Raw genomic sequence first — 23,799 nt, forward strand, 5'->3', positions numbered from 1 at the left:
TTACATGCAGTCATGTGTAAGGAAACCCTGACAGTTTACTTCTTTGCTGAAAAGCAATGTCAGCATCAGGGGGTGGGGTAGGGGGGTGATTTTCCAGTCATTTTCTCACTTTTTTGGGAGGGGCAGTAGGGGGAGCAGGTTGCAGCAGCTCTCTTACTCCCCACTGCTGTTCTCCCCAGCCCCAGGGTTCCAAGTACATATTTGCAACACCTTTCTGAAGCCCAGCCAGGGTGGTAGGGAGCCATAGAACTGAAGTCAGATAGGCAGGGTACAAATAACAAAATTATTATTAAGCAGCAAGGAGGGAATGGAAATGGGATGGCACCCAGGGCTGGATTTAGGTTTGATGAGGCCCTAAGCTACTAAAGGTAATAGGGCCCTTTATATGTCCAGCTGTCCTTTGTCAACAACAATTTGTCACTGTTTTTTGTCTTGAATATATGCTATATGGTAATTTATCGACCTAATAGGTATCTAAAGCCATTTGCACATAACAAAATATGCATTTTATCAAAGTAATTGTTGAAAAGTCCATGCAGAATGTAGGTACCCTATATATAGAAATGAGCAAACCAGTGGTATTTTAGGGAGCAGATTAGCAGGCGGGGCCCATAGGAGCCTACACAACACAAAACACTGTTGATGTATGTAGGTTTTATTTTATTTGTTTTTTATCTTATATTGTGGAAATGTACATCCAGTTTTTCCCCCTTTAATTTTTTTGGGGGGCCCAAGAGAGTAGTTTTTCTTTTTCTAATAACACTTTTGGGCAACATGCAACTTGCAACCACTCTGCTGCGTATATTCCAAGTGCATCTCACATGCCACAAAGCCATCAACATAAACTCAGTTCTATGCCCAATATATGTGCTGGTAGCCTTTCTAATGATATTATAGCTGGAACGCATCGTAGAATAGATGTGGCCCACTTGCTAAGCATGCCATGTCACCATAGGTACACTGGCAAACGCCACTGTGTGCCTTCAGAAAAATCCTAGCAATAGGATCAAAGTGGCAATAAACAGAAGCGCTTTTATTTTTCTTGCTTTTCATTCTTCCTTCCTTCCTCATGAAAGGTATACTATAAAAATGCTTGCTACACATATGCATGCCATATGGAAACATCTTGTGTGAAATGAATGCAAGTTGCGCAAGAGGAGGGCTGTCGTTTTCTGCAAACTCCCATTTTAAGCAGGGTTGCAGGGTTTAGTTGATTGATTGGCCAGATTTATTAATTTTGAATAAACCTTTTATGTTATTTTTAATTTACGTACCTATATAATCCCCAATGGTGGGTGCCATCTAAGGAGAGGCATTTGTACGGGTCTTTCATACTCTGACATATTCACGCATCACCTTAATCCAAAGAGAATTCTTTCATTTTCAGAATCCACGTGCAGATTTATGCAAATTCAATAAATTAATTAATCCATCAAAACTTATTCAATTAATTAAGATATATTTAATTGGATGGCAGCCCTCATGTCAAGGGATTTATTCAAGAGACATTCCTGATGGCTTGCATTCTGTGCCTGCAATGATTTCAGTTGATCACATGTACACGCACGTGTGGACATAATGTCAATCACAGCCTACAAGAACAAGTCATTCATTTTGAATTGCTTCCTGCTCCAGCGTAAAGAATCATTGCCCCACATATTCATTCCTGGCAGCTTGAGACAGAAAGAAAGAATCAAGATTCTAGTTACATAACCAGGATAAGTCAGGTCAGATCTCCAGAGCCTTCTCTCTCCTCCTCTCTTCCCAGTGAGCTGCAAGCGCTGTGATATCCCCAAACTCTGAAGATACCAGCAGGGTCTGTTTTTCTCCACCTCCTATTCCTCAAATGTCCACCTAATAAGAACAATAACAAGTGTTTGGTTTTTGTGGTTTTAGGGAACAGAAGCAATTTTATGTGTGTGGCTATGAATGGGTAGGGGAAAGGCTAAAGTGAGTTGTACAAGTTGTGTATTTACTTGAGACAATTCTTGATTTTTTCAGGAAAGAGTTTCAGAATCTATTGTTCAGTGCCAATAATTTTTAACACAACAGGGAGCAACTGTTCAACCCTAGAGAGTGAGATGGCATCTTAGGCAAGGGTTAAGTTCTGGGCAGAGTGCATGCATGCAAAATCGTGTATAGGCCAGAACCTCAGACTCCCTGGGATTGTCGCCCTCCAGTTTAGCCAGGGCCCTAGAAAACTGCCTCTCTCTTCCCCCTTTGGTAGCTCTTAAAGCTCACTGCAGGGCACTGCTTCTCTCCCACCTTCCAAATACAGATCAGGAGGTCTCCACTCCCCTCGGATATTCCTTGAGAGCCTTTCTCCCTGGTTCCCTACTTGAGAGGTCTGTCCCCCAGAGGCTGCAGTCAGAAGCATAAAACTGCATCTGTGTTAAGCAAGATGCATGTAAGATGTGATCGCACTGTATACAAAGAACAGATGCATCCTCTGAGTACCAACTTTTTCATCGCCACAACAGCACCACTCACATACAAGTGGGAAGGATCAACATGATTGTCGAAATCCAAAGCTTTGCAGAGATGTAACAAATATTTAGGGGGGAAACTTAAGGGGGCAACCCCCCCAAAAAAACCAACCCAATGAGGATTGAGATGGAAGAGCCTCCATGCTTGCTTTACGGTAAAAATAAAAGCAAAGAGAGATGTGGTGAGGGACCCCTCATATCAAATCCACTTTAAGCCTGAAGGAAGAATCAGTTCCCAGTCTGATACCCCACAGAGTATCTAGCAATAAATGCGATACTTTGCCATGCTAGGTTGGTGAATTATGGACTTTAAAACATTATCTATAACCTTTCCAGGATCAATGATAATCTTTATTCAGCAACATCATAGAATGATAAAGTTGGGAAGATAGTGATCTCATCTATCTGCTTTCTTCAAAACACAGAATCAATCTCTGTCCTCCCAATGCATGCAGATAGAGCAGGCATAGGCAAACTCCGGCCCTCCAGATGTTTGGGACTACAATTCCTATCATCCCTAGCTAACAGGACCAGTGGTCAGGGATGATGGGAATTGTAGTCCCAAACATCTGGAGGGCCGGAGTTTGCCTGTGCCTGAGATAGAGCATAGTGTGCCAGATCAGATGAAGAAGACTGGAATCTTCCATCTCAGAAAATACCTGAAAAGAAATGGTTTCTGATGATTCCAAAAAGTGAGCCAAGCCAAGCCACACTTTGCAAGCAAATGCAACATTTTAGGAGTAGACATAGAGCCACAAATCTGCCATCTTAGACCACCCAGTTATGGGTGTCCAAGCACCCATAACTGTCACTGAATTTGCTTGGAGATAGAATCACTTGTTTTCCTTGCAGAACACCTGCATTTTAAATTTAGGCTTATTTTCTAAATGTTGCAGTCCTTGCCAAATGAACCAACAGCAAATACATTGTGCCCAAGAAATACACCCAATGTTGGTCCCTTGTTGGTGATGAAATCATCCCCAAGTGGGAAAATGTTGTGATCTGTCATTAATTTCTCAGCACAATTCCTTGACTGATCTAACTGGATTCTTGCTTTCTTCCTTCTCGTGCATTTAACATGAGCCCCACTCCCCTGCCCTCAGTTTGTTCTTGGCTTCTATTTTCATCTAGCTATTCCTTTTGTTTCCTTAATTTATTTTTATCCACATGCTGTTAAAGAATTTTCTCTTTTACATCTGCTTTGATGTCAGCTTTTTATATTTCCTATTAAATTGTTCTTTGTTATTTAATCATTTCCAGACTTGTTTAGCCACTTTTCTTTGCCACAATATGCTGCTCTACAGCATATGTAAAAATGGCCACGATCCAGCTTGCTGTGTGAGGGACAGGATATGGAGGCCATATATGTGAAGCAGCCATATTCTGCAAGCTACTAGAAAAGTGATGTGTGGCGATGAGTGAGGCTTGTCTGTTCCTCCTCTTTTCTGTCACTTTCAGTTCCTGCTCAGCACTGTCAATCACAAGCTCAGCCAAAGCCCTCTGCTTCTTTCCATGTGGCACAGAAGAAACAGTGCCCATTCTTCGAATAGACTCTTGCTCTTGGAATAAGTGTCCTGAGATGGGTACCTAGATCAGTAGATGACCCCATGTGTCAAATGTAATATTCATAGGGCAAGACACAATTTAATTTGAACAAGAGGACACTGCTGAATGAACTGGTATAGATGATCCGTGAGTCTTCTCCCAGGGTGAGGGGTGTGGGGGTTTTTTGTGGGAGCATGAGATGGAGACAAAGCTGTTTGTCCTACATAGAAAGCTAAAGGGAATTACATTTCTATCCTGTTGGAGACTGTGCAAGTGAATGAGCCTTTAATGTCTGGGCAGATGTTGGGTCATTTATCAGCATTGCTGAAGTATAGATGGGGGCAGAGTTGGCAAATTAATTTGTTGCAGGGTCTGATTCTTCTGTTCCCACTCTCTCTCATAGGTTTGTTTGTTTGCTGTTGTCATTGCTAGTATTTACCTGTTTTATTTACGGGTCAGCGTGTAAATAAGTCCATGCATCATGCCCAAAACTTGTAAGGAATGACATATCATTGTCTAGGATAGGCTTTAGATCCTTGATGATATGTTGGAGTGGAGTTGAAGGAGACAGCCAGTAGTGTGGTTCCCCCCCCCCCTTTGTTTTATGTTTCTGTCCCATGGTAGATTATTCCTAGGTTCCAGCCTGACCTTATTGAGCTGTTTTGTCACTTTATTGGGTGAGTACTATAGTTTAATAAAGACACGGGTGGCGCTGTGGTCTAAACCACAGAGCCTCTTGGGCTTGCCGATCAGAAGGTCGGCGGTTTGAATCCCCGTGATGGGGTGAGCTCCTGTTGCTCGGTCCCTGCTCCTGCCAACCTAGCAGTTCAAAAGCACGTCAGAGTGCAAGTGGATAAATAGGTACCGCTCCGGCAGGTAGGGAAATGGCATTTCTGTGTGCTGCTCTGGTTTTGCCAGAAGCAGCCTGTCTGTGGACAAACGCTGGCTCCCTTGGCCTATAGAACGAGATGAGCAGCGCAACCCCAGAGTCGTCCGCGACTGGACCTAACGGTCAGGGGTACCTTTACCTTTACCTATAGTTTAATAAAAGCCCAATGTCAGTCTTCAGTCCAATGAGCTGGAACAAATGTATTGTATTGGGGGGCTTTCACAGGCAACACTGTTATAGGATCGTGCTTAATCCAGTAAGTGCTGGCTGGTGTTGTAACTAGGCAGTGTTTTCCTCAGGAATTGAAACTGGGAGCAGAGGAGATGTTGGCTTCTCAAGGCAGTGAGACCCTCCACCTTTACTGAACATGGACTCAGGGTATGGGGCACCATAGTAAGAAATGTTTCACAGTCATGGCCGTTTTGCTAGATTTCACATACTTCTGTCTTCTCCCCATTGATGGCTACATCTTGGCTCAGATTCCTGTTTCAGTTCTCTGGGAGTGAAGAACATTCTCCTGCATGTACCCCCCATTTGCAGGATTACATCTGGGAACTATTTATAAATATCTATGTTCCTAGTGCTTTCTTGAAGATGAACATATTGCTTCCTCACAGTTCCTCAGACGTTGCTTTGGGACATGATCATCACCTGCTATCACTTCAACACTGGCAAAATTACATTATATTAAGGTGTGAAACTCAATTTTGGTTCAACATTTTCAAGAAAAACCTAAATGTCACTGTTTTCAGCTATAAAAGACTGCATCTAACTAGTTAAACTTGGGTAGGGGGAAGTTGAGCAGAAAATTTGGGGGGAGGGGAGGGGGATGCAAACTTGTTACTGAGATAGTATCTTTAGCAGGACAATGTGACAAGGGTAACATATAGACTAGGGCTGAGTCCTGGGGATTACCGTATTTTTCGCTCCATAAGGTGCACCTGACCACAAGGCGCACCTAGTTTTTAGCGGGGGGATTCAAGAAAAAAAATTATTTAAAGGGAGCTCTGAGCAGAGCCTGTATGCATCCCAGGCTCTGCTCAACGCTCCCTTTCACAAGCCGCGTGGAGTGTGTGTGTGGCTCTTGGGGGGTTTTCCCCGAGGAGGGAGAAGGATAGCCCATCACTGATGGGCTGCCCTTCTCCCTCCTCAGGGAAAAGCCCCCAAGAGCCACACACACACTCTGCATGGCTCTTTAAAGGGAGCACGGCTCTTGGGGGCTTTTGTGGGAGGTGGGGGAAGTGAGAGAGTCTCGCTCTGTCACTTCCCCCTCCTCCCGCAAGAGCCACGCGCTCGGCTATCCCTGGCTTTTGCGGGAGGTGGGGGAAGGGGCAGAGCCGCGTGAAGCCTCTGCAGGGCAGCGGGATGAAGGCTCCCCGCTGCCCTGCGGAGGCTTTGCGCCACTAAGGCAAAAGCGAAAACAGCTAGAGGGAGTGCTGCACAGCTCTCTCTCTAGCTGTTCTGGCTTCTGGGGTAGCCCGTGAAGCCTCCGCAGGGCAGCGGGGAGCCTTCATCCCACTGCCCTGTGGAGGCTTCGCGGGCTACCCCAGAGCTGCTCAGGAGCTTGTCGGGGCTGGCGGGGGAAGCCTGGGTTCGCCAGCCCCAACAAGCTCTGGGAGTATTCCCTACCTCCCGCAAAAGCCCGCAGGTGCTGCACACCCTTTAAGAAGCGCGCGGCTCCTGCAGGCTTTTCTACGAGGAGGGAGAAGGGACTGACACGGCAAGTCAGTCCCTTCTCCCTTCTGGGGAAAAGCCCGCAAGAGTCGCACGGAGCTTCTGTGCAGCTCTTGGGGGCTTTTCCCGCCTGCCTCCCCCCTGCATTAGCTCCATAAGATGCACACACACTTCCCCTTACTTTTTAGGAGGGAAAAAGTGTCTTATGGAGCGAAAAATACGGTACTTCATATGCGGAGTAATTATCTTTTCACACACATTCATGTTTTCTGCCTGTATTGCCAGAGTGAAGCGGGAAGCTGCCACACAGAGGTAGCTCTCACACCACCTATATATGAATTGGCCTTATATGAAGAGACTTTCATTATGAGCAATGGGAAGCTCTATGGCTGTTCCCCATTTACCTAGCACAGAGTGTTAAATTGGCTGTTGGTACCATGGAAGATCAAGCCAACTTAAACAGTTTTGGGCTGCTGATCTTCACTGTGATACTGTGAGTTTTGCCTGCTATAAGCACTGCCATCATATTTTATTTACAAAGCTCCTTAGATGACTTAGTACCACACTATAAAAAAATTAAAATATAAATCCACGCCCACAGGCTCACAGTCTAAAACCGACTGATAAAATAGGTAAAGTAAGGGAGTGACTGCGGAAAAGAGGCAAGAGAAAGAAGGTGTCTTCTGTAAACATACATCGCACATCGAAAGGAAACAAAGTCTCATTGTGGTACCTACTGAATTGTTCCATCTGTCTTGCCTCTTAGTAAGTGGCCACTATATAAACCAAACTCTGAACACTTCTTTGTTCCCTTAAAAAACAGCATCAGCCTTGAATCCAAGAGTCCCACGTTAGCATGTGTTCCTTCCCCAGTATGGAGGCTGCTCTTTCCCCCTTATTTTTACAGCTGCTCAAATTATTACATCCTATAGGTAGGAGGAGTGAAAAGGAAATGGCAGTAAATCTCATTTAGTGTGTGGACACTTGAAAGCTTCGGCTGTATGTTCAAAACCTGACCTTGCAAAGAAACCCCGAACAGAACAGTAGCACTAGAACTATGCCTTTTATTGTTTTGTCTCTTCTAAAAGTAACAGATTCAGCAGTGCAATAAGGTGATTTCTTTCTTTCTTACGGGTTTGCTGAACCCCACGGAACAGTAGGCTGCTGCCCAAGCTCTGCATCGTGAGTGTGATGCCTCTCAGCTGTGGAGCTGCCACCAGGAATCTTGCACTCTTCCTTTTCAAGCCTCTTTCTTGCTTCTCTCCTTCCTTCCTGTTTCTAGTCTGTCCTTTCAAAAAGCATCTGTCAGTTTCTATTTTGGGGAATGGCACAGCTTGTGTTTGCTCTGGGGGTCTCCAGTGAATTGCTGCATAGTGTAACTAAATCAGTTAAGTGTCTCTAAAGAGGTTAGGATAGAGCTGCCAGTTTTCCGTGCGTCGCAGTTCCAGCTTTCTCGCTATATTGAGGAGAAAACTGTAACAGGCCTCCAGCTGCTCAGGCATGCCCCAAACAGTCTCCCAGTAATTATGATCTCGAAAACAGACACTCAGAATGGTGCACTCTTAGGCAAAAGCGGACGTGAACCCTTTTACTTCTCCTTTTTCCACAAAGTTGACATTTGTTTTGTTCCGTTTTCCTGCTTTCCTCCCTGTGTTAGCAAAGTGGAGCAAAATTGCTGTGGCCAAGATGGATCACTCCTTGGGGCCAATTCAGAGTACCTCTTTCCTGAATTGTCTTTCGGCTCTGTCTTCCTGAATTGCATGGATACATGGTACATCGGCCAGATGCACACATTCAACATAGGAAGCTGCCTTAAACTGAGTCAGGCCAATGGACCATTGAGCTAGGCATTGTCTACTCTATCTGGCAGCAGTGGCTGTCCAGGGTTTCTGGCAGGGGAACTTCCCAGCCTTACCTGGTGATTCCAGGGATCGCACCTGGGCCTTCCAAGCCCCATGCTTGACTCTTGTATACTCAGCACTGAAACCACATGGGGAGCCAGGTATCTGTACTGTCTGTACCATCTAGCCATGGAAATATGAAAACCTTTGCCATGCTTCTTTGTGGTTAACATCTTACCATGTGACGGCCAAAAGAAGTGTCTTGCTCAGAAATCCAGGAAAGTAGAGGGCAATGGCAATCCTCACTGAGCAGCTACAACAGGGAAACCTTTTTCAGTTCAAGGGTCTGAAAGGGTACGCCAGGGCTGCATGGAAGTGGTGGGCAAGGCAAGAGGCAAAAATTGGCACAGCAATGGATACAACTCTTGCCTTTGTACAGTAGGCATGCAAGTCGGACGTTTCTACAGACATTGAGCCCACACAATTAGATGTCGCCCAGGTACTATAATTTAAACATGAAGCTTTAATATATGAGACGTACAGCTTCTGACAGGCCAAATGGCATGGCTCCATACTGATAATGCCACCCCTGTTGTGTGAACCAAAGGTACTGCATTTGAAGGCCTGGGCAAACACTCTGTGGCATCTGGTTCTTGCCTGGGCCCCCTTGTGAGGCACTGCTTCTCTCCCTGCTACACTCTGGCCTCTGCAGGTCATGTGAGTCACCCCAGCCATCAAGAAGAAGTGCTGGTGACCAACTTCTAGCTGCTGGTGGGCACCTTCAGGGTCCCTGGACTCTCTTCCTAGGGTTATCTTTAAACTGGACTGGGACTGGACACCATTTGAAATAGAGGGCTGCCCTCTGCAAAGCGAGGCATGCGGCTGCCCTTTTCCTCCCCAGATAACCACAACTGTCTCCCATATTCTGTTGACTTAAATATCTGAGTTTTGATCTGACATAGGACTAGATTTTTCTTTCTTCCCATCTATTTGGAGTGGCCTAAATGAGCCTTGGGGAACAAGAATTACATTTTGGCTAGTGAAATAAAAACGGGATCCACGGTATCGCCACAAGAAAACAAACATACTGATAAAATGATGTGATTACATACATGCTGAACCTTTTCTGATCGGCCTTCACGGGCATTTAAAGAGGAAGAGGAAGCAGTGAAGTCATTTTAACAATTTAGCGGAGTCTTTCAGAATTAGTTAGCTCCCTGCTGAAGAGACTCACAATTTTCACATGCTCCTCTGGGCAAGCTCCAGAGGACCTGCACTCAGTTTGTGTGGAATAAGGCCACTCAGGAAGAAATTCAATTACTGAGCTAATTATCACCCTGGCTGAGTGGTAAGAACAAAATTTAAAGTAAGAAGCCACTGGAGAAAAGCTCCCATTGCCCAGTAGTCTCAAAAGTTCATTTTTAAAAGAGATCCTAGCTGACAGCTGAAAGCCCAAGGGTGAATGTGCAGCTGAGTCTGGGATACAGGATATTAGAATTTTAATACTGTACAGATTCTTGGAGCTTTTATCAAGTTGCAGCAATTCAGCTGCCATAATTGTGTGGAGATTTTAAAGTCCAAAATAGACTTTGCGGATGTCCCTTGGCTAAATTACTTCTGATTTCCACAACTTTAGGAGTGAAATAGTTTCTCTGTACTTTGGTTTTGCAACAGCTGTGTCATTTTAAACAGTTTTGAGAAGGCTGGGGTTGTGGTTCTTAGTTAAAGAGGCAGATAAGAGCAACGGTCTAGGTTATCTCATGTGTTATTCTAAAACTTTACAAAGCAGTTGTGTGAAACTCTTTGGGCCAACACAGATGAATCTGTCAGGAGGAAAAACATGCTGTTTCTAATGGGTTTATGGTGGTATCTCTTTTGTTTCTGGAAAGCTACCCTATATATTGGATTTCCAATGATGTGGGAAGCAAGACTCTCAAATCTTTATAGACAGAAACTTCTGATTGGCCATACCAACATGTTAACCATCTCCTCTCTATATATAAGTGTAAAAGTTTATGAAGTGGTACAGCTCTCTAGATAATCCAGTACTGTTTATTTGGCAGCACATTCAAAATGCCCATGTCTTTTTCCTTCATGAATTGATGTGTCTTTATACGGAGGGTGTTTTAAAATATGATTTGTTTGGAGCAGATAGATATTTATTGTTTGAATGTGGAAAGCTGAGAATACATTTATTTCAAACTAACCCACATTAAGTTATGAGGACTATTTTGAAGATGCAGGTGTCAACAGCATAATTGTGGTCAGTATGAGATCTAGTGTTTTAGATGGTTCATTGCATGAAATGGCTCGCTTTCTGGAACTGCCATCTGAAAGAACAAGGAATTCAGTCAGCACAGAAAGCCAGCACTGTTGGTTGATGTTAAAAGAATTTGGGTTGTGTGCAAATGAAACACTGCACAATAATATTTTGTGTGGCCAAATGAAGCCAGATCAGGAATCAAAGTATCTCACTTGTACAGAATAGAAATAGAAGACAGGGATAATCTGTAGGTATCTGTTTATTTCCAGCACAAAACGAGTGGACCATTCCAACACGAGACTGGCACTTCAGATTGAAAAGGGTGCAGGTAGGGGACAGAATTTATTTTGCTCAAATTTATAATGACTGATTATTCAAAATACTGGATGTAATTGGGTTGGATCCAGGGAGACAACAGTAAATGAAATTCTGGCAGTGGTGCAAACTATTGTGGAAGATCTGTCAGAAGACTTTGCACAACACGGACTGGGCACAAGCATCTTGAAATAATTGTGCAAAACCTTGTGCACTAAGGGAAACATTCAGTCCTGTTTTGTCACATTAGAAACTTGTTCCAAGTTGGAAAAAGCCTTTCTTCCTCTGAAGGAGACTGTCCACTTGCAGAAGGGAACCTCTGGATCCAACCCATTCTGTTTGTAGTTCAAAGCATAATAATATTCTAATGGAAAGGGTTATTTCAGATTTTGAAATATTCATGCTTTAAATAATATTTTTGATGAATTTGTTTTCATTAGATTTATTTATTTATTTTATTTGTTATTATTTTATAAAAGGGTTATCAAGCTGCAAATGAGCCCATTCGAAGAAAACATTTTGGATGAGTATCTATAGTATCACAGCCATCTATCAATTTTGCTGGTGCAGGGAAATCCTATACTGATGTTATCTCTGTGCAACACCCCCTCACACCAAAATCCAGCTTGTGCCTAATCTTGATGCCTAAGAGTACATCCTTATGAAGCTATAGGTGCTCAGTGAAGTGCAGTAACTCTAGAGCAGGGTTTCCCATACCTGGGTCTTTAGCTGTTATTGGACTACAACTCCCATCATCCCTAGCTAGTAGGACCAGTGGTCAGAGATGATGGGAACTGTAGTCCAAAAACAGCTGGAGACCCAAATTTGGGAAATCCTGCTCTAGAGCAACCAGCAGCTAGATAGGCACATTTCAAGCTATGACTTGAACAGGAGGACAAATGCAAGAAGACAAGTCCCCCAAAAGAGGTGTTTTTGATGGATGAAACTTGCTGAACCCAGTGAAGAAGCTGTAACAACCCCCTCATCTGCATGGCTATTAAAGACACAGGAGCCTTGTTGTCTTATGCTTCAGGTTATTATGGGCTGAATGAGAATCTGGCACAGATGATCCCTTCATCTCTGCTGTTCCATCCCCACCCCCAGTAGTCTAATTTCAAGTGTGCCAATACAAAGGGAGGTGTTTTAAGAATCAGCACAGTTTTTGTGTGGGCCTCCTGCAGATTTTGTTTGTGATTCCTGTAGTCAGTTGTGGCTTTAGAATCCCTTTTCTTTTCTTTTCTTTTCTTTTCTTTTCTTTTCTTTTCTTTTCTTTTCTTTTCTGTGGCTATGTCAGCCCAGCAACCCTATAATCAGCCATCAGTGGGGATGTGCTGTGAGGATGTGCTGGAAAACCAGCTAATCCAGATACCTAACATTGCCCTGCACTCTTAATTCATGTTTGATCTTCATCAGCATATTCAAAAGGGAACTTTGCTGAAAGTTTTTGACATCTACATTTCCAAGGACTTCAAGGACCTTGGGTAGCCTTTAAATAGAATATATCGGTGGGCACTGATGCATGGGAGAAAATGGAAGCCCTGCCCGAGCCAAACCATGTTAATTAGGCAGGAGAATTCAAGCTCACTGGCACTGTCAGTTAGACTGTGTGACACTGTTTTGGCACACATGGAAGATTTTGCTTCATTTCATTAATCATATTTAGTTTCTTGTTTTAATTTGCGTTTTAGCGCTCTGCATGCCGCGAGTGCTTAGGTTTGCGAATTAGACTTCGCAATTCTCAAAGGACTGAACAGTCCAAAGTGTGGAGAAGAAGATGAGGAGTTGGACTTGGACCAGGGAAACCTAGGTTCAAAAAATTCCTGCTTGGCCAAGAAACAAACTGGGTTGTTACAAGAATAACATGTCATAACTTGGAGGCCATATGCAAATAACTAAACCAACAATGCATTATTTGCCACCCGTTTCATCCACCTCCCTACTCAGGATGAGCCACACGCCTGTTGCTTTCATACCCCAAAGTCGCTTCTGCATTAACTCCCCAGTCCAACCAGTCATGATCAAAACAGGCCTACACAATCCCTTTAAGGTGCTTCCTTCTGTCTGAGGGACATATGCCGAGGAATAGAAAAATATTGGCAAACTTAGTGTGGCGTGTGAACACAGGTGTGGACATCAGACCAGATTTCATAGTTGGTGCTGGGTGTGGTGCAATCAATTTCATCCATTTGAAGAAAAAAAAAACAACCCAAAATGGAAATAGCTTCATTAGGACCCACCAAAAATCACATAGTAGTCAACTAGCATTTGGATTTCACAAAATGCTTCCTTGGCCTTGTCTACAATTTATTGCAGATTTGCTTTCAACAATGCCTTCTAACAGTGACAACTTTTTCTTCTCTCCTTCTGGTTCCTGTATCCCCCCACCTATTTTTAATGTTGAGCCTGAAAAAGCTTTCTGTGATACCCATAACCTAGCTCACTGTTGTGCGATTTCTGGTTGGTCTCAATAAAACTGCACAATACTGTTCCCATTTGAATTCAAGGTCTGTAATGTGACATAGGGTTTTCTTCCAACTTATTAAGGCAGTGGTGCCTCTGGTTGGTTATCTGTGACTAACAAAACTGAAATAGTAGAATATCTATTGCTTTATTCATTGGCTTTTAACTGAAGCATTTATACTCTGGTGGGTGCATGAAGTGCATTACATTTACTTATTAACTTTATTTTTCACAAGGTTACATCAGGGTCAAGCATTCTCAGCTAATGTTACTTAAAGCAGGCAATTCATGAGAGAATCTGGAAGCTACAGTTGTTATAATGAATCATAATGGCTGAGGTTCAAGACGCCAATGTGTCCATTGGCTTTGTTGCAGATCACTCTGCACAACACACTCTAGCAAGGGGATAATTAAATAAATGTGGAGAGTCAGTACATAAGTAAGACTGGGAGTCTTATTCCCCACTTGGTAAGACAGTGCTCCTCATACAGACTGTAAAGCACCATTATGAATGGGGCGCTTTCTACTCCAGTGAAGCTGCCTTTTTCTCATCAGAGACACAACATTCAAAACTGGGCTAAAATTATGGAGGGAAAGGCTCCTCATATTTACTTATCCTCTGCTCTTCCTTGAAAGTGCCCAGAGTGCCTTACATGTGGTTCGCAGGCAGCTTATGGGACAGACCTGCAAACAGAGCAGTATCCTGTGCCTTCAGACCATTTATTTATTTTATTTATATCCCACTTCTTTTTCTCCAAGGAGCTTCCAGGTGGTGTACATGGTTTTTGCCTCTCCAGTTTATCCTCACAACAACCCTGTGAGGTAGGTTAGACTGAGAGGCAGGGACTGGCCAAATGTCACCCAGCAAGCCACTTGATTGAGCGGGTATTTGAACCCTGGTCTCCCAGGTCCTATTATTCCGGAACCTAAGAAATATCTGGCGGTAGAAGCACATGTATGGTGACAATGATGAAGCTTTATTACAGTTTTACCATATACAAGCTGCCAATGCATTTCAGTGTTATTTCACTCTAATAATACAAACTTAAACATAAACAATAAAAATGAGACATCAAAAGCAATTAAACATACATTCATAGACACAGTATACTACATACGCAATAAGAAATATTGTGTATATCACCTCTATAAAACCCTGTCACACAGGAAGAGGTTTCATATCTAAATATCTGGCAATTAAGCTCCTCTTTTCTGTTTCATGGCACTCAAACTTCTGTACAATGAATATAAATCATTACATATTGCAATTTTAGACGTTATTATGATCTATAATTTTGTGGCTTGTATAACAACCGTGCATCCAAGCATTTCAAAAGAGGGCAGCCGTGATCACAATTGCTTGCATATTCAGTAAAACTAAAGCAAATGTCTGCAAGTGTATCTCTCATGCCCTGACTTCTAACTATTTTCATCCCCCCCCCACAAGACCCTTTGCCAAAGTTTCTGACATTGTTGTTGTTATTATAATTATTCAAATTTCTATCTGGCCCTTCCTTCTAAAGGAGCTTAGGACAGCAAACAACCAAGCAATAAAACAATACAAAATGAAATAAAAGTGTATTTGAAACATTAAAAAAAATACAACCCAAAACAAACTTTAAAAGATGTTCAGTAATACATGTGGTAAAGTGGTAAACATTTAATGATGCCGTGTGATTCCAATATGATCATCCTCATCTCCAAGGATGAGTTTCTGGTTAAGTAAGCAGTCAGAAAAACAGGACTCCTTTCTGAGTCTTCGGCTGGGTGATTTGTTCCTCATCCCTTTTACATTCTTTTGTGTTGTTGTGATTTTAGGAAATGACGATAACAACCTCAACTCCATCTTTTATGAGCACCTGACAAGATCTCTGCAGGAGTCTCTTTGTGGAGATTTGATACTTGGGCGCTGGGGAAACTACAGCTCTGGGGACTGTTTTATTTTGACATCAGATTACTTGAATGCCTTTGTTCACTTGATTGAAATCGGAAATGGTCTTGTCACTTTCCAACTCAGGGGGCTAGAATTTCGAGGTAAGCACCTATGCAGCTCAAAGAATAAAGAGCTAGAAAGAGGAGAAAATTCATTTGCTATGTGCCCTTCTCATTAGTAAGCCATGTGTGCATTGCAAATCTGAGTAGTGGCGTAAAATTCTCTATCTGGGTTGTTGCTGCATCATCCAAAATGGGCACTGTTTCTGGGAAGAAAAGATGGTGCCCCCCCCACACCATTGGTTTAGTGCCACCTGGTTTCTGTTCTGGCCATGCCCACTGCCAACATGTGACACACACACCCAGGCAACAGATTGTCCCAATTTCATCTCCAGCCCTTAACTGCTTTCTTTATAAGTTTACCTGCTGCGGTACTCATGACAAGAGATTTTAGCAAGATGTTCCCAGTTCTCTGCTTGTTGGAAGAGTAATTTGTGGTATAGCAGTCGATCTTAATTGGTTGGAAAGATAACAGTGTGAAGCTTAATGCTTTTTTGGTTCATGGAGGTCTGGGAAATTATATTTTGGTCTTGATGCACATGATACCTGCTGCTTTAGCCCCAAAAGCATAATTTGGAATTTAAATCAAAAAGCCAAACAGCAGACTTTTGCTTGCTATCCTAAGTGCAGTAATGCATTGCTATCATAGAAGAATTAGAGACAGAATGTGAAACTATTTGTTAGTACGTTGAATAAAACAATGTGGACTTTCCCCCCACCAAGTGCACAATAGACCAGTTTTAGTTAGTTAGTTTGTTTTGTTTTCTTTTAAAGGCCATAGGGTTGTAACCAATGCCACCTGTGCATCAGTGGAACAGACCTCCACTTGTGCACTGGGGTTTGGGGACTCTCCAGAGAAGATTTTAATGGTGCAGAGGGAAGATTCAGGGAAGAGGAGTTACTGCTGGAGTTCCATTGTGTAGAACTCCACACAACTCACGCAAAATAGGATTCCACTCCTATTTGGCCCACTGGTACATAAGACTTCAGCAAAGCTCGTGTTCCAGGCAGGTATTTCCGGGCCCTAGGGGGGCGAGCATCAGCCCCAGCAGACCAGAAGCAGGTACATGGCTGGGGACAAGATCTTAAGCTCCGTCTCCCTTTTCCAAACTCATTCATAGGCTCTTCAACCCTGTCTAGCACACCTGCCTCTTGGCATTTCTGATTTCATCCCAAGCAGGCAAAAGCACTCACAGAGCAGAGCAGGTGAGAAGCGTGGCATGAAGAAAGTGGGCATGGCCCAGAGATGTGCCAAGGGGTCGCATTCAGCCCCTAAGCTTGAGGTTCCTGTTCTAAACACTATGCTGTTCTGACTCTCATGTGTGACCAAAACGGCTGCAGTACCCCATGGCTTGCTGCTAATTGAATTCCATTGCTTACTTAGGTAGAGGGAAGTCTATAGTTAGCATGTTATTTATAACAAGTCTTGACTTTTATAGGCAAAGGACTCTTATATTTTTTGGGGGGGGGTGAGTCCTGTTGCTGAACATGTCCCACCTGGGTATAATAGGTCTGTAAAAGCACAAAGAGCACTCTGGGTTTATCGTTTAGATATTCCTTCCGAAAGCAAAGACTCTGGCATGCACTTCTAAATCCCTATCATTCTACATTTAAGGTAAAGCATTTAGATATAATTAGGCTCCATATAATTTATGCCAGGCTGCCTAAAGCATAGAATTCAGCATATTTTACTTTATAAGGTGAAATCAACAGTCTGTACCTCACCGCTCTCTCTTGAGCACAGATTAATTGGCACATTTTATTCCATGCTGGAGCTCTCCCCTCCCCTCCACCCCACTCCCCTCCCCACTTGCCATTTATTAAGTATTTGAAGGAGCACCAAGTATTAGCCACAAACAGTTTCATTCGCATTGATCTCACCAGTAACTGCCATTGTGTCCTTCTGCTTTTCAATTATTACTACACTCCAAGGGACATATTGCCAACAAAGGGAGGTGGAGGCTATAACAGAAGGAGATGAGGACAATGAAGGCTGCTGCTGCTGCAAACCTGGACGCCTGCCTCACTTGCTGTCGTGCAACGCAGCTTTTAACCTTCGGTGGCTGACCTGGGAAATAACGCGGACTCAGTATATCCTGGAAGGCTATAGCATTATTGACAACAACGCTGCCACAATGCTCCAAGTGTTTGATCTGCGAAGAATACTCATCAGATATTACATCAAGGTAAAAGCGGCGTCTGTCAGTACCTCTGGGAAGAATGGCCTGTAATCTGGCAGCCCAAACCCTTGCATGAATCAGAAGCAAATAAGTTTTGGGTGCATTGGCCACTGCATAACTGCGACATCATGAATCACAACACTGTGCTCATGGCCGGCCCACCCCTGAGGCAAAGTGTGGCCATTTCCTCAGGTGGCAGAATCCACAAGGGCAGCAGGTCCCAGTGTAGAACTTTATCCACCCCACCCCCGTTGTTCTTGACATGGATCTTCATGGGGAGATGGCGTAGGAGGGGAGTGCCATTTTGTGGTTTGCCTCAGGTGGCAAAATGTCTTGGGCCGGCCCTGACTGTGCTACAACCTGTATAACCAAAAAACCAACCAACACAACAACCTCAGAATATAAAAAAAACGTAAGTACAACCCTGCTGGATCAGACCAAAGGCCCATCTTGTCCAGAATTCTGTTCTGACAGGGGCCAACCAGATGTCTGGGGAAGTCCACAAGCAGTCCTGAAGGCAAAAGCACTCTCCCCACATGTGATTCCAGCAAACCAGTATTCACAGGTACACTGCCTCTGATGTGCAGGCAGAACACAGCCATTGATAGCTGTACCCTCCATGAACTGGTCTAATCAACGGACCCATCCCCTCGCTCCCATACAGGTGCAACACTGTGATGAGAACAAAACATGGGTATTTTTTTTCAAAACTGTATCTAGTGAATGCAAAGGGCTTTCACTAAAACAGCACCCACACAGCGATGACCAGGCATTGTCACTGACCTGCCTTGCCAACACTTCCATCAAGGTCAAATGTCGGGCAATGGGCAGCAAACACAGCAAATGCCAGGCTATCACATTAAGCTATTGATGAACGGGATGCTGACAGGCATCTACAACAGCCATTTTCAAGAGGATCAGGCAACTAGTCATAGAGTAATAGCAAAAGTAATATTTGCAGATTAAGTCATCCCATTTTAGCTTTCAGTCATCATCTTTAAGAAAAGTGCTTGTGTTCCTTTCCTCTTAACCATGGAGAGAGTGGATGGAATTTATTGACTACTTTGATCACTTGGTGATATTGACTAACAAAGATGGGCATCCAGCTGTGTTGGAGATGCGTTTCTTTATTTCATAAAATAAATCCTTGAGATAAATCACCCTTGTTGCAATGATTGCCAGAGAATGCATTGCTTCATTCTCTGTGCCTGATGAATATTGAATTTAGTAAATGGGAGGATGAGACTAAAATGAGGGATGTTTATAGTAATATCCTATGCGCACTGGGGCATTGGCCAATGTGGGGAACAGGATGCTGGACTAGGTATTTGATCTGATCCAGCCAGAGCAGTTCTTACGATCTTAAGGACAGTGGTCTGAGAATAGCAGATACCAGACACTAAATGTAAGTAATAGCATATGGTCTGAATATAATATGCACGATTCACTCAAAAACTGACATTAGGCAACTGCCATCACTGTACCCTTTTAAGATGCCTACTGAAAACTTTTCTTTTTCAGCTGGCCTATTCAAAACACATGATTTGGTTGCAACTGTTTTTAAATGTGTTTTTTAAAAAGTTTTGTGGTGTTTATTTGTTTTTAGATATTTGAACATTTTTTAAATGTTTTGAATTTTATTTTATTTTAATTGCATTTTTATTACAGATGTGTTTATTGGGTTCCTTTGGGAGGAAGGGTGGGATATAAATTAAATAAATAAATGAAGAATGGGAAGTAGCCATTTCTGCACCACCACTCCTCCCCAAATCACATTAAATGCCTTTACACGTGCATTCCTGAGTAATACTCCAGTTTTTACATGCAAGGCACTGGTGCATACAAACCCAGGACCAGGTCCTTATGTAAGAATTTTTCTTGGCCATCAACCTCTGAACTAGCCCTAAATTAGACTCTTACCTTAGTCATTCTTCATGAAGCCCATGAAGAAACCAAACATTCGGATCAACATCTGTAAATGCGCAGATTAGCTATTTTAGCTTTAACCTAATCCAGAGATCAACAAAGATTACAACATGTCTCATTCTGGTCTTAATAAGCCACACAAAAGTACTTTTTGTTATGGAGGTGGGGTTGGGGTTGGGAGTACAAATGTTTTTAATAAATAACACTGATGCTGGCTGAGCTTTGCAAGGTGTTGTCTCAGTAAAGGACCAGAGTCACCCGAAGGCTGCCAAGGCATTATCTTCCAGTGGCTCTAGCCTATTGAGAGAGCTGTCTAAAACTGCTAAAGGGCCCATAGCTTACGCTACAATGCATCCTCAGACTATGAGGATGCAGGGAGAGCCAGGTCTTCAGGCTGGGATGCTGCAGAAGGGTCTTCTGAGGGCTCCCACCCTCCCTCCAAGGTGGGATGATTTGTGCATCATCTGAATCTGAGTCCTCCGCAGGATGACACTGGGAACCTGATGTAGGGTACATGACAGATACTGGAGTTAAGGATTAAACATCAGTATTATCTAAGACAAGTGGAAAGTTTTCACTATTCTGCTTTTATCATTCTGAAGTGTAAGAACATGTTTATGCACAAACTGTATTTAAAATTAATCAAGGAGGCTGGAATACATTGAAGCAAAAGAGAAGGAGAATTAGAGGTTAAAAACCTAATACTAGAAATCAGGAATTTCTTTTGAGGAAAGCATGCTGCTATGTAAACATGCTGGAATAGCAGAATTAGCATCTAGCTTCAAAATATTTAATTTTACATTATCATATGCTTGAAGATTTCACATTTATCTTTTAAACAATGCTAGCAGTTGGCTTTTTGAATTGATTCTCTCTCTTTTTGTCCAACTTGCCATTCAATTGACAGCCGGGGGAGGTGGAGGAGACTATTTCTCCACATAAAAAGAATTTTTGCTCTCCTCTAATAAAGTGGGTCAGTTCCTATAGCCTTTCTGCATATATTTGAAATAATTTCCTGCCTGGTTACTGCCGGTTATTTATTCCCCCAGTGCCTACACATTCGCTTTTCAATTTATTCCTTAAAAAAATATCTTTAAAGAATAAGTCTGCTGCTGTGTGTGTGTGTTTTGAGTTCCATTTTTATGGCTCTTCTTAAAAGGCTCTGTGCTTATCAGGCTCTGCACAAAAAAAACCTGTCCTTGGTTTGTATCCATCACTCTGTCTTGTTTCTGTGCACTAAGTAGGGCCTATTTTCCACATTTACTTGCTAATTTGAATATGCAACTGAGAGTGTGGCACCCATGAATTTTAAATAGGTAGAGTAATTGTGCTTGTTCTATTGTGGCCTCTTTACCTCCTAATTTTACTGTTGCTCTTTCCATTCATTTATTGTGCACACTTGAAATACAGTCTCATCATCCCCATTGTTTGCCATCCATCAAAGTCCCAGGGGCATGTAAGACTGAAGGGGTCACATAACTGCAATAAGATATTAGAGACTATCACTTTGTTCTCCTTAGATGGCTTGCCTCTCACCTTTGTAGTATTTAAATACTTCTGGCTTCTCGTGTTATTAAAACAAGCAACATCTTCTTCTTTCCTTTTTCTTTTTCTTTTACAGAGCATTATATACTTTACTGCAAGCTCCCCCAAAATCCTACATTGGCTAAGAGATGAGTCGTTCCAAAAAACACTGCAGCCTTTCTCCAAGTGGCATTACATAGAGCGGGACCTTGCAATGTTCAATATTAACATTGACGATGACTATATCCCTTGCCTTCAAGGAATCACCAGGGCAAGTTTCTGCAGTGTTTACTTGGACTGGATACAGTTCTGTGCTGCAAAAAGAATGGAGGTACATGTTGGTCTAATGTTGCAGATTTAATGGGGGGTGGGTGGGATGGGTTCTCTCCTTTAATTGTTCCAAATCAAAACAAGGAAGTTTATTGGAGCGCAAGCCACCAGCAATACGTTGTGGTAAACATGGTACTCGTTTTCCAGTGAGATAACAGGCTCTTGGGCTGACTCCAATGAGCTCTTTCACTGAATTGGTTTTAAGAAGTGGGGAGCAAAATGGAGGAGAAACATGATGGTAACATTTGAGAAAGCAGAAAGTGTTGGGAATGGAGAGAGAGTATGTATCTTGTTAGCTACTGGGTATGACCTGCTGTGGAACTGATCTAGTGCACCTTACACTGATATGTTATGAAATTAAAGGACTTTAGTCACAAAGACAAGAGTGATACTTTTTCTGCATATTTGCATCAAAGCACAATGGGTTGTTGCACCGGCAATGTCCCCCCCCCCTTTAGGATTAACTGAAAACTTTTAACTATTTTTCAGCCAATAGAGTGTGATGAAGATTCTCCTCTGGTAACTCTTTCCTTTGCCCTGTGCATTTTGGGTAGGAGAGCACTAGGAACAGCATCGCACAATATGGCCATCAGGTAATTTTATACCAATGCCATGGAAAGTATGGATGTAATAGTTTGCTGGGTTTTCATTTATCCTTAAATTCTGTAGGGGTAGTGGAAGAAAGGAAAAACACGAGAGATAGGTCTAAAATCATTTGTAAAAGAAATGGTTACAGTTACAAATGGCAGCATTTGTTACTTATTTGTCCCTAATGAAATACAAAACTTAATGATTATCTTGAGAGTTAATTTCACCAATGAAACCAAAATAGTCAGTTGAATTGGCAGAATTAGAAAAAGATTGTGTCCTTTTTGCTTTGGTGATTTACAGTGTAAATATTGCATATTTGTACTTTTCAGGTAAAGTACATCCCACAGTGCTCAATGGAGCTTTCCCCCTAATAATAAGTGTGTATAAGGTTGTAGCACTAAAAGATTTTCCCTTGTTGTGCAGTTGAGACCATCCCTCACTTTTGTTGTTCCAAGAAGACATGGTTCGCAATATGGTGGTGGCGTTTTTAATGAAAAATAGATAACTGGTTAAGTCATACTTTGGACTCACCAACTAATCTAGTGTGCATTTGAAACACCCAAGTTTCCATCCACTATAAAAGAGAGAAAAGTGGCAGGCATTTTATACACCTCCCTTTTAATGTTTAATGTTTCTGCACAGGGGGGACAGGGTCCTTTAATTTAAACCTCTCTTCAACAAACATGTTGAAGTAGCAGAACCTCTTGGCTGCCATGGGTTAGTTCACACATTGCCTTGACATGATCTGGGGTGCAATGGAACATGACGTGCACAGTGCAATGATATTCAGAACCACCACACTTTCCCTGAAGCTGAATTCTTCAGGAGAAGTCATGTGCTTTAAATTTGGGGTAACTGTGGATGTGACATGACAGGAAATGCAGCTGGCTGTTGGGGAAGAGGAGGGGGAGCACATGTTGAGTCAAATGTTGACTAGGGCTTATTTGTGCTCATGCACATTAATTAAAGCCCAATCTAAGCTGCCAATTATTCCTTTGTAGCCATGCCCTACATGCATGACACTAGGTGGCCATGCCTTCCCCACATGGCCTTCTGAGCCAAATAGGGAGGCTTGGCAGGCCAAATTTAGCCTATGGGCCAGAGGTTCCCCATCCCTGCAATAAGCCATGGTTTCTCAGGAGATGTGGATGCAGCCAATACAATAATGCCATTTTGATGCCTCTGCCATGCCTATGCTTCACATGTGTGTGGATGGGTGCTGGGAACTGCACATAGTAGAGGGTCTCATCTGTCCCTTATCACATTGGCATCAGGGCTGTGTATAAACCCATGACTCACTGCTAGGCCGTATGCCAATAAGAGATTGGTTTTATTATGTACAGTAAAGTTATGTAGTATTTAGCAGACAACAAGTAAGACCGGGCCTTTTATGTAGCTTGTTTCATGTTGATGCTACATTCATTTAAAAGCCATTACCGTTTACAAGGCAAAACGCATATTTAGAGAGCAACGCTGAGCTGTATGCTACTACATACAAAGTGAGGTTTACATTATATATGTACGATGGCAATTTGCATTCATTTACACATGAATTACCTTTAATCAATTAATGGGAAGATTTTAATGGTGAACCATGAAGGTAAATATTCTCATGCAATGTATGTAAATAACATTTCTGTTACCTGTCACTGTGAACGTCAGCAGAAGCCAAACATTATCTTTCAAATTATGCAGTACAGTTGCTAATTAAGAAGCACAGCATAGCTATAGAAAGGATGCATATCCTTCTAGCTAGACAGCCTCTTATATGACCCAGCTATAT

General features: G+C 42.7%; 1 protein-coding gene across 4 annotated transcripts in view; it reads left to right on the forward strand.

The window, feature by feature from the left end:
- Nucleotides 1-23,799, forward strand: part of PCNX2 (pecanex 2) — a 110,764-nt gene that overhangs the window by 69,744 nt on the left and 17,221 nt on the right. For 3 of the 4 annotated variants that reach the window (XM_028724040.2, XM_077925789.1, XM_077925790.1), the window contains 5 exons: nucleotides 10,968-11,026; nucleotides 15,292-15,507; nucleotides 17,398-17,651; nucleotides 21,193-21,426; nucleotides 21,915-22,018. In XM_028724040.2, coding sequence (XP_028579873.2) covers nucleotides 10,968-11,026; nucleotides 15,292-15,507; nucleotides 17,398-17,651; nucleotides 21,193-21,426; nucleotides 21,915-22,018 — 867 coding nt within the window. The remainder of the gene's footprint in view (nucleotides 1-10,967; nucleotides 11,027-15,291; nucleotides 15,508-17,397; nucleotides 17,652-21,192; nucleotides 21,427-21,914; nucleotides 22,019-23,799) is intronic. The other variant, XR_013392194.1, reaches the window with a different exon arrangement.

The sequence above is a fragment of the Podarcis muralis genome, chromosome 3 (assembly GCF_964188315.1).
Source record: "Podarcis muralis chromosome 3, rPodMur119.hap1.1, whole genome shotgun sequence".
Lineage (NCBI taxonomy): Eukaryota > Metazoa > Chordata > Lepidosauria > Squamata > Lacertidae > Podarcis > Podarcis muralis.